General features: G+C 30.9%; 1 protein-coding gene across 2 annotated transcripts; it reads right to left on the bottom strand.

The window, feature by feature from the left end:
- Positions 1–262: 262 nt before the first annotated feature.
- LOC143042658 (heart- and neural crest derivatives-expressed protein 2-like) lies at positions 263–14,113 on the bottom strand. Of its 2 annotated transcripts, none has more exons than XM_076215074.1 (2): positions 13,355–14,113; positions 263–902 (listed from the first exon to the last, which is right to left on the bottom strand). In XM_076215074.1, exons 1-2 carry the CDS (start codon positions 13,911–13,913, stop codon positions 883–885), a joined length of 579 nt encoding a protein of 192 aa, XP_076071189.1. In that variant the 5' UTR covers positions 13,914–14,113; the 3' UTR covers positions 263–882. The 2 variants fall into 2 exon arrangements, with proteins under 2 accessions (XP_076071189.1, XP_076071188.1); XM_076215073.1 differs by having other exon boundaries at positions 13,359–14,113.
- Between the last annotated feature and the right edge of the window lie 1,962 nt (positions 14,114–16,075).

The following is a 16,075-nucleotide window of genomic DNA, read 5'->3' as shown; positions in this document are numbered from 1 at the left end:
GTTCCGTTTTACCTTCCATTTGAAATCACTTTTCGGGATCCTCTGGTTTTGTCTGGTTGATTAACACTTTCAAATATTTGAAGGCTGACATTCCATTGGCTTATATAATAAATACCAGAATAGAAAGTAAAACTAAACATTTTCCGATCATCAAAGCTTGGGCCAATATGATGTGTATTTAAGTCAGACTGCATTAATTTGTTTAATGGTCTCCAATCTACACTTTCAAAAATAAGTTGTGCATTGTAACAAAACTAATAAGTTCAATAAAACATGTATTTGAGTATCTCATATTTAATTATAACATCTCTGAATAATTAAGAAAAAAACAAACATAACAATCATTAATTTGGCACGAATAAGTTGTGTTCGGATTTCGGTATCGTGTCATAGTTGACCTTGGACGACTGCCACTTGATTTATCGTAAAAATTCGATAACCTCAAGTATTGCAATAAATTCCGTATCACAAAAGTCTATTAGATAATAATTGCTCAAATTCTCACACACACATATATGCAGATAAATAGTTCGTTCTACAATCATTCATAAAATTAAAGAAATGCTGCAAAACACAAATTGGAAAGTAAATGTTTACCGGAAATGTCTTTCAATTCAACCGGATATCCTGTTTTGTCCAGCGAATAGCATTCGTATAGTTCCGTTTGCAGTACTTTCTGTCTGTCTAATTTGGTTTTTCGGAATTTCATGTCATAAGACCCGGATGTCCTGTGGAATTCACGTATCCTCATTGGAATTTAATTGCTATTGATTGTCACTAAATCTAATGATAATTCACGGTTTTAACTCGGAGGCCCAGACATGTTGAGGCCAGCCAGTTCGTCCTCGTCCCTTACTTTTGTCACTTTTGTCACTACCTGAGTCACTCTCCAGAATGTCCATCTGAAAAAAATGAAAAGAAATTTAATAAATCTTTTTATACAATATCAACAATCAAATATAACATCATTTAATATAGTACGCTATGTGTCATGCTTGGAATTCTATAGGTTATTATACGGTATGGCTTTTGTGCATTGTTAAACCCTGTTAATCAACTATAGTTCACAGTACAGCCTTCAGCAATGAGCAAAGCCCATACCATAGAATCAGCTATTAAAGACCACGAATGACAAATGTACAACAACTCAAGTGAGAAAACAAATGGCCTATTTTTTATGTACAAAATAATGAACGAAAAACAAATATGTAACACAGCAACAAACGACAACCATACTCGTCATTAGGTCCGTGCAGTTGATTGAATAACATCCCAAATTTAATCTCCTTGTTTTTTTATATACTGTGTTCTCTTTGACCCGAAATACTTAAGAAGAAAATTTAAGATATGTTTACTTAAGAAAATATTTTGTTTACAAATGATGTCATTTACAGGTTGGTAAAACATGTCATGATATCTAAGAAAGCATAGATCAAGATAGGGGAGTTCCGAAATAACCGTAAAACACTTGGGTGATCCCATGCAACCTTTTGACCTTGTAACTGCAGCTTTATCAAGTGTCTGTCATACGTCCATTTAATCTTCGCTAATTAAAATATCTTTCAGCAGAATAAATGGTATACTGAGACAAATTTGTTGATAATAAAAGTAAAGAAATCGACCACCGAACGTAAACATAAAATGCTATCTCCGACTTCAAATCGTGTCTCAGTTTTCATACAATAAAAATAGTAGTATCATTGTCTTAAATTTTCAACGTCTTTATATGTCGTCTAAGGACACAGGGTCCCTTGCTTAATTCTTCTAAGAGGCATCCATTATCGCGACTTGAACTTGAAAAACTGCAAACTGACCGATGGGCAAGATTTGACTTCTTCCGGTATTTCCGGTCAGTCAAGGAGTAAGAATAGCTATAAGGGATTTGTTTAAATTACGAAATTCAATGAACTGACCCCTTTTTAATTTAAAAATTTAAAAATAAGTTAGCATGTTAAGGTATCTTTCACAATAATCTGCAAACAGAAAGAAAAAGATGTAGTAATGAAATGACTTATTCTCGCCTCATAAAATGTATTAAAAAGATGTTAACAGTTAAATAAAGAATTGTTCCCTTAACACATCAATTTCAACTTAAGTTTAAAGAATTGACTTAACTTAAATTAGACCCATATTCCAGATACAGTAAAGTGCACATATACTTTAACTGGCATGGTCAGTTCTCACATAAAATAGCAGAATTCGAAACCCATTTCCGACGTTTGAGATTTCAATTTTTAGACAGCGGATTATGGGTGGGCTTGCTTAAAATGATTCTTCGACTATAAGACGCCAACATTCAGTTTCTACAAGTCGTGATTAAATCAACTTACACAACTACGATTTAATTATTTCCTCTCTTAAAATGTTTTAAAAAACAAGAAATATAATGGCTTTAATGTGTAACTTAGCTACTTTAATTCAAAACAATAAAATATATTATAAAGCGTGAAAAATGCGTTTCCGTTGTTTAAAGTCGTATCAGTCAAAACTACGTCAAAATAACGTAAATATATCATTTCCTCTCCGGGTTAGTTTTTTTTTGTTAATACATTTACATCTTGTAGTTTTTAAATATTTTTTGCATAAGATAAGCGAACATATAATCAAATATTTGATAAGTTTGCATAAGACATGGCGGGTAACTAGTGGTTCGCCGCAGGAGTTCTGATTACATTGATATCTTCAGCAAAAAATGTTTTAAAATTATTCCATTCATAAAAATTATGAAAATAAATAACATAAAGTATTCATAACATACGTCAATTTTCATTCTCGTAAATAACGTAAAAAAATGCATGACTTAAAAATCTTTGCAAATAAATTGAGTTTTTTCCTCTCACTTTTTTGCATAAAATGCTGAAGTTCATTTGATTTTTTTTACAAAAATCTTTACTGAAAATGTCAAACTGCTGTTGGATGCAACATCTGACGTGGAAAAAATACTTTTCTAAAAAAGGAGGTCGAGTCCGAAGTAAAAGTACAATACTATACAAAACGGACTATTCCTTTTTCTAGTGTGCAGACTGATCAATGCAAAAAATGTTTCTTATTTCAAGAACATTTTTTGAAACAAAGTTATTTTTTTTAATTTTTTTTCATGCCGAGTAGCAAAACAAGTTAAATCATTAAATATAAAAAGAATACCTGAAATGAGACATTGAGGGACAAATAAGAACCGGAAAGGGGAGAGTCACATAAATGTGTGGAAAGGGAGGCAAAAGTTCTAAATTAATCCGCAGCATTTCCGGTTCCCCCGGTCCCCTCCGGCCTTTGCACCAACTCAGTCCCTTAACAATATTCTGGAGTACGAACACTCGCATGGTATTTGATACATGCGCGTTAACCCGAATAATTCAGTCGTTATATTCCGCTTACTGCAAGTAGGAGAGATCGATTACGGGGAGGGACTGAATTATTCGGGTTACATACGCGTGAATTTCTTCGGGCATTTTTTTAACCGACGTATTTTATTCTTTTTCAATCGGATTTTTTTTTAAGAAACGTGTTTCCAAAACAGTTAATATTTTTTTTCACAACGTGTTTTAAACAAACACAATATATTTAAGCAACGTGTTTTAATAAAACTGTGACAAGCAGGAAATATTGACTATAAATGAAGAAACAAAATGCGATAAATTTTATCAGTAATCTAGTTCCGATCTTTCCATAGCTCTTCGTTATGGAATTTTGTAATGAAATTAAATTGCCATTGATACATCTTTTTCATTGTTGGGATAATCATTTTATTTGATAATTAACAACGACCAATCGTTTACAATAACACAATTATTTCAAATTCAATTGAGTTTGATCTGATGATTATTACGGACCTTCTGCCTTCAAAAATTTTCTTCGCAGACGACAAGTGTAGGAATCGATTTCCCGCTTTCTTAATATTTGATTTGAATAAACGTTTTACTTTGAATGTTTCGGGGTTCGATTTGTTTTAATTTGACATTGATATTTCTTATCAAGAATAATATAGAATTTAGTCAGGCAGTATTCACCGGAACCCCTCCAAATTCTTAATTCATAGTCAATCTGAACTACTTTTTCCACATTGAGTTTCCCTAGGAACAACTGAAACTATTTGCATTATTTTCGGAATAGAAATACTATAGTTGACCCCCCCCCTTCCCCCCTAGCTGATGAGATATTCTAACCAAGATACAAACACAGTGAAAATATATTGCATCCATTTTTGTTTTTAGTAGTTTATATTTACTTTATTTTCCCTCTAAAAATCTTACTTCTGGTCCGAGACCACAATTATTTCGTAGTGCATTTCTTTTACAACATAAATGAAAATAAAAAAAATCCCACCTGCGCTTTCTCAAAGAAACTTTTACAGTGTGTTATACTACTTTTGGGACAAATTGTATCAAAATTATAGAAAACTTCATCGGCTCTAACTCAAAATATGGACAATTTTATGTTTAGGGCGTCTTGAAATCTTTTGACAGCTTCCGAAGTGCTAATTTTTAACCCTTTTCAGCTGGACCAAATCACTACTTTCCTTTAAAATTCTGGACCCAAATTTTTTACAGTGTAATTTCATCCCCCCCCCCCTTCTTGCAATTTGAGGCATTAAACATGGAGAAATAAATTTGGAAGGGGTATAAAAATTAATGGCAAGTAACCCACTGTCAATACTAGGGACTATATTCGTGGTCTCGGACCTTCTGGACGTGAATAATGTTTTAAATCATGTTATGCATATTGCGGCTTACCAGATTCGCGTATCCAAACTGACCAATTTGTTCCGACTTTGAATCCGCCATTAAAAACAGAAATTCACAGAAACCCTTAACAAATTTAAGAAAGATCCTCTAATCAGCTTTTAGTTATACAACCATTAATTATGTCTTATTTTCAACATAAAAAGTTATCAACATGTACATAATTAGTGGAATTTTTTCAGAGTTCATTTAAGTGCAGTTTTGGCATGTTCTTATCGTTTTCGTCGTAAAGAACTGCCATGCCAGATTCAAGAAAAATCATTTAAAAAATGATTTACATTCAGAAATAAACTTAACGACAATCAGAAGCATCGTTTGCACTTATCTTTTACAAGGCACGTGCACGTGAAATGTAGAAATGAAAATTAAAAAAGTTTGGGCAGACGACAGATAGCGCATGAACGTAATAATTGAGATAGCGTGTAGTTTTTCTCATCTCAAAGACTTCATTCATAAAGACAATTATTTATCTGTAAATATTTATAGTTTGTATATGTATAATTTACAAACAAAACATTTAAGCGTGATCAACTTTGTTATCTACATGTATATACAAACTATTTTTGTATGTAGGCATGATAAAGAATGGAATATATTATTATATCATTTCTCAGACAGTTGGTCACATTTAGTTTCGCATTTAGGTTTCATGTGCAATCCTTCAACATTTGTTTAAAGTATCTGTGTTATTTATTATTTTGGACTGTTTTTTTACTGAATGTAATTCGAACAATTAAGTAAAACATATTATGTTTGTTCAAACGAAGGAATTATCTTTTCATAAAAAAGTAATGTTTTCGATTACAAAAAGAAAGTTATGTGTTAATTTATTTTGAACATGTGACCGCTCAGGACTATCCAAACCTCCAAATTCTTGAGCCGAATATTAGGGACTAGGAATGCCCTTTATTGTCAAGCGTCAAACCTCCGATTTTTGCTGCCGTTAGCGTCAAACTATCCTTTGTTTTTTATCTGCATCCGTCAAATCTCTTTTTGTAGCTAAGGAGTATAATGTTATTGTTAACGGTATTTTAACAAATATTTTACCGTCATTCGTAATGTGTTGTGGTACACATACCTATAGTTTAAAATCAAACACTGTATCATGCACCCATTTACGAAAAATCAGAAAATGTTAAATAAAGTTTAATTTTTCTTGCCACAAACTGGTTTAACCAATTGTTTTGTTACATTTTTTTGTGGTTCATTTCTTCTATAAACAGATGGAGTGCTGTGTATCACAACAAACTAACCTTGCGCACAAGGGACTAATAAAGAAACCATTTTAAGTTTGTGCACGTCAAATGATGATCAACCACCGATAATTAACGTATCAATGTTAATTTTACTATATTGAATAGAATACCCAACTGCCTTTTTATGGGTACTTCATCAATTAGCTATATTAAATTAAACCGGCTTAATTCCTGCGGAGGTTTTCGTAACATGAAAGAAAATTGATCAAAAATTGAACAAGATGAAGAATCAAACACAAATCGAATTAGGGAATTATAGCCTCGGAGATTATTCCGATATCATTCAATGATGTATAGCCATTTTAATTTGATGGGCGTTGGATTGTAATTATGAATAATTCCGCCGATCGTTTACATGGACGTGATGTTAACTCCCTCGGCGAAACTTTCCGCGACAAGATATAGTATCTAGTTTCCATAATATGTGTAAAAGAAGTGTTTATAAAAACTGAGAGTCGTCCCTTCGCACCTGTTCTTGAGAAAATATGATTGTTATTTGTTTTAGTTTCTAAATTTGGTGCTAAATTTTACAGTTTTTATAACACATTATTGGTATTTATTTTCTTTAGAAAACAGCAAACTCTAATTCGTTATGATGATAATATATTACAACAGTGCAGTTTGTCGCCTCTGTAAATATTTTTAAACTTTTTTACAAATCTTAATTAACGCTTCTTTTTTATCAAATCGAATATATATTTTAACAAAATAGGTCTACTTTCTAGACAGTATTTTAGAAAAGGTTGTTTAACAAACGAAATATATAACATTTCCTTGAGAATTTGATTGCTATCCCCTTTCATAAGTTGTCGATTATTTTCAGTATTTAGTTTAGCATCTTATGTACTAATGAGTCTGAAATATCCACTAGGTCTTAACGATTTTGCATATATTATATATGAAATCGTGCCGTTTTTTTCCTTCATAAAACTGGGTTCAATAAGTGGGGTTTTTTTTAATAGAAATTCACGATGAACGGAAATTTTGTTATTGAAATAAAAAATAGGAAAAAAACATGTGAATAATTATAAATTCATACAGAACTCATTTTAATCCTTTTTTTTTTATAAAAGATGTAGTCAGAATGTTTCGTTTCTCTCGATCTTGGATGGCTGCATACTCGCAAATAGAATAGTTCGATTACGAAGAAGACCTGAAATATTCCAGTTATGAGAAATTTGTACTGACATTTTTACGGCTTTACAGATGCATATCCCAAGTCCCCGTTACAAATGTCTTTGATGAAGATAACAATCAAATATTTAGTAAACAAATTATCCACGCGCCTTATGTAAACATGTGGTCGTAACTTTATCTATGACGCGGTCTTATTTTTTTGCCCGTCGGACATTTATTGCACATGTTCTTTTAAATATACAAAGCAAGAATTACCCGGTCTCTATTTAGCGTTTTTAAAACGTTACCACTACAACTTATATATATATATTTTTTTAACGAAACGTAAACACACTAAAAGTATATTTTGCCTTTTGTATTTTCTTAATTTCTCAATCATTATATATAGGTTTGTATTTTTGGTGGGAAATGTTTGATCCGGTAACCGTTAAATTTTAAAACGTTGACATATCAGATAAAGCGTAATTCAAATGATTCTGCGTCCTCTTACGTTCAGAGTAGGACTGTAGCGACTGAATAATTCGGATGAATGAAACCGAGTATTTGAAGTCTTCTCTGTAAACATGTTTCTTTCACAAAGTTCCAGGTTGTTTAATATATTTTTTTTGGGGGGGGGGGGGGATATTGAGAAAAGGGACCAAATTTCTTTAAGTAGAATATTTGTTGTTTTTGATCATGTAAACACTGGACAAACAGTCAGATTAAAAAGATTCTACTTTTTTTCCCTTTGATTCATCAATTGACCACGTTATTTGCAAAATAAATGTTGATGACCCAAACAGATTTCTAAGCCAAATATATCTGACAGGCAACCAGCATGACCTAAAGCCAATGAAAAACAAGTTCGTCCTAAAAAAAACGCTACACAGAAAATTTTAAACTGAGAAACATGAAGCCTCATTCTTAAATTTATCTCTCCCTCTAAAAATTTATTTTTCTAGATGAATTCTACCACGAAATATAAACCGTTGCAAAACTGGCCTTAGAAAACCATCAACTTCCTTGCATGTCTAAATGAAATAAAATATGCACTCCAAATAATAACACTCAAAAACACTGATGAAGAAGAGGTAAATGCAGTTAAAACGGTGTTAAGTGGGACATAATTTCCTTGAGGATGTTAAAGAGGAAAACGTGTAAGCTAGTACTTGTGTATCTGATCTTATAAATTATCTTCCTATTATAAAAGCACTTTTGCGAATTAATGTAAATATAATATTGTTGTAAGCTTCAGTTGGGTCAAAAGTATATAATGTAATTTGCATTTTGTTTTGATCGTATATTTTGTAATTTGAGATGTTATTAAAAAACACGACAAAAGATGTATAGTACTTTTTTTAGTTTTTTTTTTGCTAAACGTTTGAATGTTTATGAGAATAAAAACAAAATAAATCGCAATATTTAATAGTGCTGAATATGTTTATTTTTTAAAATTTCGCTCTAAAATATCAACATCATACGGTAGAATCTGCAATTATACTCGTATACTTGTATGCCAAATTATGGTGTACTTTCTCTCATTACAAAACGATGATTTCAAAAAGTACATGATTTCAAAAAGTACATGTTGGTCATGAGTTGTAATCTGGAAAATCATAGGTGGCATATATCAGGTACACTAGAATGTGTTTCAGCCACTTATGAAAACAATGAAGTCAGCATGAAATGAAATTATATATGTTATTTTAGATTAAACATTATATATACACTGCCAGTAAATTGTAAATTATTGGACAAATTTTATATTTTATATTCATCCGTTTCAACCAAATTTTATTATTTTTTAATCATGTTTCATGAGTTTACTTTGCCCATTTCCTTTGTCTATTTCAACTTAATTTCATTGTCTATTTTTAGCTTATTTTCATTCGTCTATTTCGACTTATTTCACTGTCTAGTTAGAGCTAGTTTCATTGCAGTGTACAACTATATTTCATTGTGTATTTAAACTTATTTTCAAATAATTTCACTTTCTAGTTAAAAATTAGTTGCATTGCCTTTCAAACAAGTTTCGTGGTCTATTTCAGTTTTTTAATATATTTTTCGATGGCTAGTTCAACTTTTTATCGATGTATATTTCAGCTTATTTTCGTTGTCTTTTTCAAATTATTACCGATGGATATTTCAGCTTATTTCCATAATATATTTTGACTTATTATACTGTCTATAGTTTCATCATCTATTTAAGCTTATTTTTATTCTCTTTTTTAAACTTATTTTCGAATATAATTTCACTTTCTAGTTTAAATTAGTTGCATTGTTTTCAAATAAGTTTCGTTTTTCAATGTATGATCTTTTTCGTTGTCTATATCAAATTATTAACGATGTCCATTTCAGCTTATTTTCATTGTATATTTCACTCAGAAATACATCTGCTTTAGAATGAAATATATACGAAATGCCCTCCGTTAATTTTATTAGTGGAGTTATAGATTTTTCACAGCAGCTAAGCACATTCATATAGCAGAACATGTAAAGTGGAGCCGTCTACACATAAAAACAGCAAATTGATTTCAAATGGTGAAATCTACACCTAATTTTTGAAATGAAATAAGACATCACTTGTCATTTAGACGATTAACCTCTCGGTATGAAAGCTAGTCAAGTGTCTTCATCTTTAAATATGTACCTTATGTCTCTTTTCTGCTGCAGATTCCGACGAAATGCTTCCGAGTTGGTTTGTTGCAGTTTAGAGATTATGAAATTTAGAGAATATATTGTTCTTCAAGTATACTTATTTTCATAGTGTTTATATAAACGATTAACCTCTCATTATGAAAGCTAGTCAAGTGTCTTCATCTTTAAATGAGTACCTTATGTCTCTTTTTCTTTTGCATATTCCTAAGAAATGCTTCCGAGTTAATTTGTCTGTTGCAGTTTAGAGATTATAAAATTTAGAGAATATGTTGTTCTTCAAGTATACTAATTTTCATTTTTAATACAAGAGGAGTGAGTGATATAATAGTTTTCAATTTGTTTTCTCATAATGTTTTTATATTTATAATGTTTTATTTTATTTAAAACAAACTATAATGGTGTATACTTATTGAAAGTCTATCTAATTAAAAATATTTAAATTCTCAGAAACGAAATGAGATTTTTATTGCTATTTATAGAGTAAGAAGGGTATACGAACAATATCCGAAATTATTTTAGAACAAAACCCAAAGGGAACAATCAGTTAAAATAGTATTATAGATTTACAGAAAGCAGTCGTCATAAACATGAGATCAAATGTATAAGTTTTCATTCTTATCCATTCTTACGTTTATTAAATAAAAATAATTGAAACAATGCTGGTACGCTGTTATTTAAAAACGGGATTTTAAAAAGATTTGTAATGTTTTGGATATAATGAATTCAGAGTTTATGATTGATATCATTTTTATGTTTTTAATCACGGTGCTTCATTTCAAAACTCGCGGGATCATAGGGTTAACATGGCCACATAGAGTTTAACGAGCTCAGAAGTATTTTTCTTAATGAAAACATTTTGATAAAAGATATTCAGAAACAAATAACTGAATGGAATTGTTGATTACACATCTAATTTCTGTCGCCGGTTGTTGGTTTAACCTCAGCAGGACGAGCGATTCGAAGCTGGTTTTTGACGGCCATTACTGGGCAGTGGAATGTTGCAATGCTCTTATAAAAACGATGACAGTTCACATTAAAACGGAAGAGTTAAATAATGTGAGAGAACTTGAAAGAATCTCTTTATTCATTTTATTCATTATTATTTAACTTTTGGATATTGTTTTTGATTATGACACAGTTAAATAAAAATATATTTTAAAACTTTTATGAGATCATTGAACCATTGAAAATAATTTAGTTTTTCTGTTGTAACTTCAACATTTTTTTTTATAATTTTATCAAGAACTTTATAGTGCCCATATAGAATTTGGTATGAGTAAGTATTTGGGGTTTTCTGTGTTAAATGGTTATCAAGATTATTGACTTCAAATATGAATAATCTTTTACCAAAATAACAGTAAAAAATCTAAAAAAAACCCCGAACATTTTTCTCGTTTTGAGTAAAAAAATAATCCGTTTCTCTTCAAAAGCTTCTTTTCAAAGCGAAAAACAATACGAAGTTAAAGTGCAAGAACAGCATTTATAGTCCGTTATATCATACCATTGTAAATTCTTTGTTTTTGGTGATTATTTGTATCTATTTACACATTAATAAGAAATATTTGTAAGTAAACACCTCGGGTTGTAGTAAATATAACTATCTACATTGCTAATCTGGCTACATCATGCATAAGAATGTCTGATAAGCCCCTGTTATTAACTACTTATAAAATCTCGCTACGGTTAAAGGGGGTCAGGGCAAATATACGTGAGGGGTCGCACCAGGCATTTCAAAATTTTACATTTTAGAGTGTAAACAAATTTCAACATACTTGAGACTTTTTCAAGAATTTAATTCATAAATGAAAGTTAAATTTGCAAAAGAATTACATAATTGTGATTTTTTTTAGAATTTAAATTTTCTAACGGTTATAAATACTTTCAATGTGATTTTCCAAATGAAAGATCAATGAAAAATGTAAAAAAAAAATGTTTTATTAAAGTCAATACTTTTCTGCAATAAACCTTTTAGGTCTGTGTGGGTTTTTTACGGACATACGATACCACATTTGCCCGACCAGTGCATGCATATTTGAAATTTAATCAGATATATAATATTATATTAAAAGATGAAAATAAAAATTTAAAGTACAAAATGATTCTGCACCCACATATGAGTAATATAATTTTTGGGGGTGAATTCTAATGAGACAGCATCACAAAGACATACATCAGTGGCGGATCCAAGGGAAGGGGGGGGGGTTCCGGGGGTTGGAACCCCCCTTTTTTTGGCCGATCAATGCATTTGAATGGGAGCATATAGTTAGAACCCCCCTTTACTCTTTGTTGAGAACCCCCCTTTTTAAAATGGCTGGATCCGCCACTGTACATAACCGAAAGAGGGTTTCACATATAGACAGGACTGATGTCTAAACAATATACTAGGATCTAAATTGTCAAGAAGGTAAGAAAGTTGAGAAGGAATAATTAAAAATAAACTAGTATGTATTGAAATGCACCTTGAACATTTCTGGAACCAATTTTATCATAAATATCATTCTCCCTAAAATTCTTGGCCCCAAAGTCTTCGTCCATGAGCACTTTGTGAACCATTTTGAGAATTAATTCTGTATTTGAATAATCCACCCTTAACGTTTCTTTCCGTTTAAAATGGGCGATTTATAAATATGGATATTAATTTAAAATGTCATAAAAGATAAGTGGTATTCATTACGTTAAGTAGGAGTTTTTTATGCATTATAAGATAATTTGAGATTATGAAATTTTTGATAAATTGGTACCTCGCTAAAATGTATAGCATGATAAAAACACAGTGCTTCTGAAGTAGGTCTATTAGTTTCCTGTCTTCGTTTAAAATATCTATTTCAAAATGTTGTCTTTAACATTTTTTGATAATGTTTATCTTAAAAATCTAAAAGTCTGTTGAATGTTTGGATGTCTTTACCAATTAAGAGAGAACGCAATTGTATACGTCATGTTGTCTCTTGTGAAATTGTCTCCTTGGCAATCATAGTACTTTATCTACTTTTTTTCTTATAAAACAAATTTCTTGCAACCAAGGATGTGTAAAGTTGGAACGAATTTTGTGTTATCTATAAGCAAAAAAGATAGTATTGTCCTCCACACTCAATCAACTTTTTGAATTCTAAAAGTTTACTGTTGGCGTGTCAGTATAAAATGAAGTTTTCGAATAGTTTTGAATTTTCGCACAATAATAAACACAAATTAAGAACGAGTAGATTGTAGAAAAATACATCTCAAATAATATATAAAATTCGCCAAGAAGTGTATTAATGGAAAATCATTATTATTTGTATTTAGTTACACCTTTTATTATTTAAATAATACAAATCATTGTACGTATAAGTATGACTTATGCGATATTCTTTTAACTAGACTATTGTGACTATAAAATAAGAAGTGCATTTGTTCCGATATTTCATATTTCGTTTCAATTTTTTTATAACCATGGAAAATTTTGTATTTACCCGTCCAAAAGATTAACAGACTTCTGGTAAAAGCAAATATCTTTTAGAATTCATGACCACCTCGTATGTATATATATATTGACGAGTTCAATGTACAAAATTTCAAATTTACAAAATAATTTATAAAGTAACCTACTTACTGGTTCGGATTTAATGGCTGTCTTCTTGTCTTCTTTTTTGTCATTTTTCGGCTTCGTTAACTCCGCTTTAAACCCATTCTCCGTCAAAGTGGGATCGTCTTTGGCTAGTACATCCATGAGATAAGTAATATAACTTGTAGCAAGTCTTAATGTTTTAATTTTGGATAATTTGGTATCAGATGGTACATTTGGTATACATCCCCTAAGCTGAGCAAAAGCCGTGTTAATACTTTGTGTCCTTCTTCTTTCTTTTTTGTTAGCGGTCACCCTTCGTTTCACAATTCTGTCCCCATTTTTATCAATGTAGTGTTCGTACTGTACCCCACCTAGGGTGTACGTCTCGGGCGACGATGGAGTGCCACCCATTGCGTAAATATCGGGCGGCATAGGAATATCTGTATGATGGCCATTCAAAACCCAGTTCTGAAAATAAGCGGCGTCCGTGCAGTGGTCTGAATATCGAGGCATGTGCTGGTATGCTTGGTAAAAATCGTGTGTCATTGGTCCCGGGTGGTGGTATCCTTGATGGTGATACCCGGCCACACCCAAACTCATCCTGTTTCTTGTCAAATAATCCACAATAGTTGCAAGTATACAAATTTTCTCCCAACTGTCACTGTTCAGTCTTAATTTACAGAAACAATCGACAGAGGCTGGATGCTAATTGTGTGATCTTGAGTTTGTCAAATATTAACAGATGTCTTTTTTCGATTCTCTAATATCAGTAAGGGTACAACGTATAATCACAGAATGCCAAAGCATCTTTTATTTACACGTTTTTCTTAAGTTTACGCAAAATTAATCAAAACCAATCAGATTCCGTTATCGCTGTAGGCAACTGTAAAGCTCCGCCTAGTTGCACCGTTAGCCACGCCTACATAATGATCGCATGTTGAGATAATCACTTTTGATAATTATGACAAATTTACTGCTTCATTTTATGCTCTTTTTTATTTTTCTGTTCTGCTTTTACCAGTGCAATAAATTAGAATAAAGGAGATTTTCAGTTTTCTCTAATATATGAATAAGTATATCAAACGAATATTCGCTTATATATAAAAACAACAAAAACACACACTTTAATTTAAGTTTTCTTCAAGCTAAACGAAATAAAAAAATACATCTCCGAAAGTAAATATGGAAAAATATAAAACAATGGAAAATTTTATATTAAGTGAAAATAATTGTGTATGAAAAGATAATTAATTAATATACAAAAGAGGGCAGTTGTCTCCGGATTGAACACAAAAGGGGGATGAAAGTTAAGTAATCTAAATAGAATGAAAACCTCTATCTTAGTTTATTTGCGGTACAATTTGAACATTTGGGGATGCATTTACCAAATAAACGTAAAATATTTAATGCCAAATTATCATCAATGTATAGAATCAAATGCGTAAAAACTAGCAATCATTTGACTTTTTTTTTCTAAAAAAAAAAATAACAACAAGGTACTTTTGGTGTAATTTATTAATGACCGTATATTGTTGATTGAAGTGTACTAAATGTATAGTGTCAGATATATTGAAAATCTTTATGTTAAATTGCGGCCTATTTTTTTTAATATGACTTCACTCAAAACCAAAATTAGCTTTCAATATTTAGAAAATTCCACTATTCCAGCGATCAATCAGATAGTAAAAAAGCAGGCGATTCAAATCATTGTAACAAGTGCTCATTTTCAAAGATAACGATAAAAGATAAACAAACATCGAACAAAACATATACCAAAGTCCTGTGAAACTGGAAAATTAACCGAACTCTAGTAGAATTTTTCAAAACCTCAAAAAATTTAGAAAAACTCTGTTCAAAAGTTACATGCAAAAATCAACAAATTCTACTCCTTAACTTTTCAATAATAACAAAAATCCACGTGCAGGTATGATTCTTATATCTGATACAGTACAAAGTCTTTCATTTAATACAACTCTAATTTTTGCTCGTAATTTCCCCTTTTCATTTTATAAAGTATATATTTGATTTGCCATCCCCTATTTTCCTAAGCTCGTTATAAAATCTTTTTTGATATTAAATTGACCAGGGAAAATTGAATAAATGATTAAGAATAAGATACAAAATCAAATCGAATATGATATAGATATTCCAGGACTATGCGTTATTCTATATATCCTTCAAACATATAGTTTTATATTTTAGAACATCATATTCCGCAAAAAGTTAAACCCAACCTATAGGTAGATCTAGGTAGAGAAACGGGAACGAGACTAAATTCAAATATATGACACTATCGTTTTGACGATAATAATATTGTTGTGTATTGCAATGAATAATTCAATTAACACTCGTGTCATTAGTAGCACCGGAAATTGTTCTGGCACGTGTAAAATGGCTACTGTTGTTTATTTGTCAGTTTCAGTGTAATATATCCTGCCGCCAACTTGTCAAATATAATTAAATCATTTCAATTTCATATATAGCAATTTTCTGTGTATTTTCTTCTAATGTGTAATGCCAGTTTATATAGAATGATATATATTACACATTTATGCAAAATTTAGTCTTGGTACATCAAGAATTTGAAATGAACGAGAAAAAGAATCACGAAGAAAAAAAAAAAGAAGACAAAGATTTATAAAAAAAATGTATACATATTACATGTAATACAAAAATAAAGCCGTTAGTTTTCGCGATGAACTGTTTTACATTGTCATTTCGGGTCTTTTTATAGCTAACTATGCGGTATGGGCTTTGCTCAT

This window comes from Mytilus galloprovincialis, chromosome 8 (assembly GCF_965363235.1).
Source record: "Mytilus galloprovincialis chromosome 8, xbMytGall1.hap1.1, whole genome shotgun sequence".
NCBI lineage: Eukaryota > Metazoa > Mollusca > Bivalvia > Mytilida > Mytilidae > Mytilus > Mytilus galloprovincialis.
Note: the sequence above shows the minus strand (reverse complement) of the source record. Positions and strands in the feature narration are given on the sequence as shown.

Bases quoted from the DNA above. Each gene is read 5' to 3' on its own strand.
- LOC143042658 (XM_076215073.1), bottom strand. From the start codon at position 13,913: ATGAGTTTGGGTGTGGCCGGGTATCACCATCAAGGATACCACCACCCG. The intron at 903-13,358 runs GTAAGTAGGTTA...CATTTTTTTCAG, and splicing joins CAGCCATTAAATCCGAACCA to ATGGACATTCTGGAGAGTGA.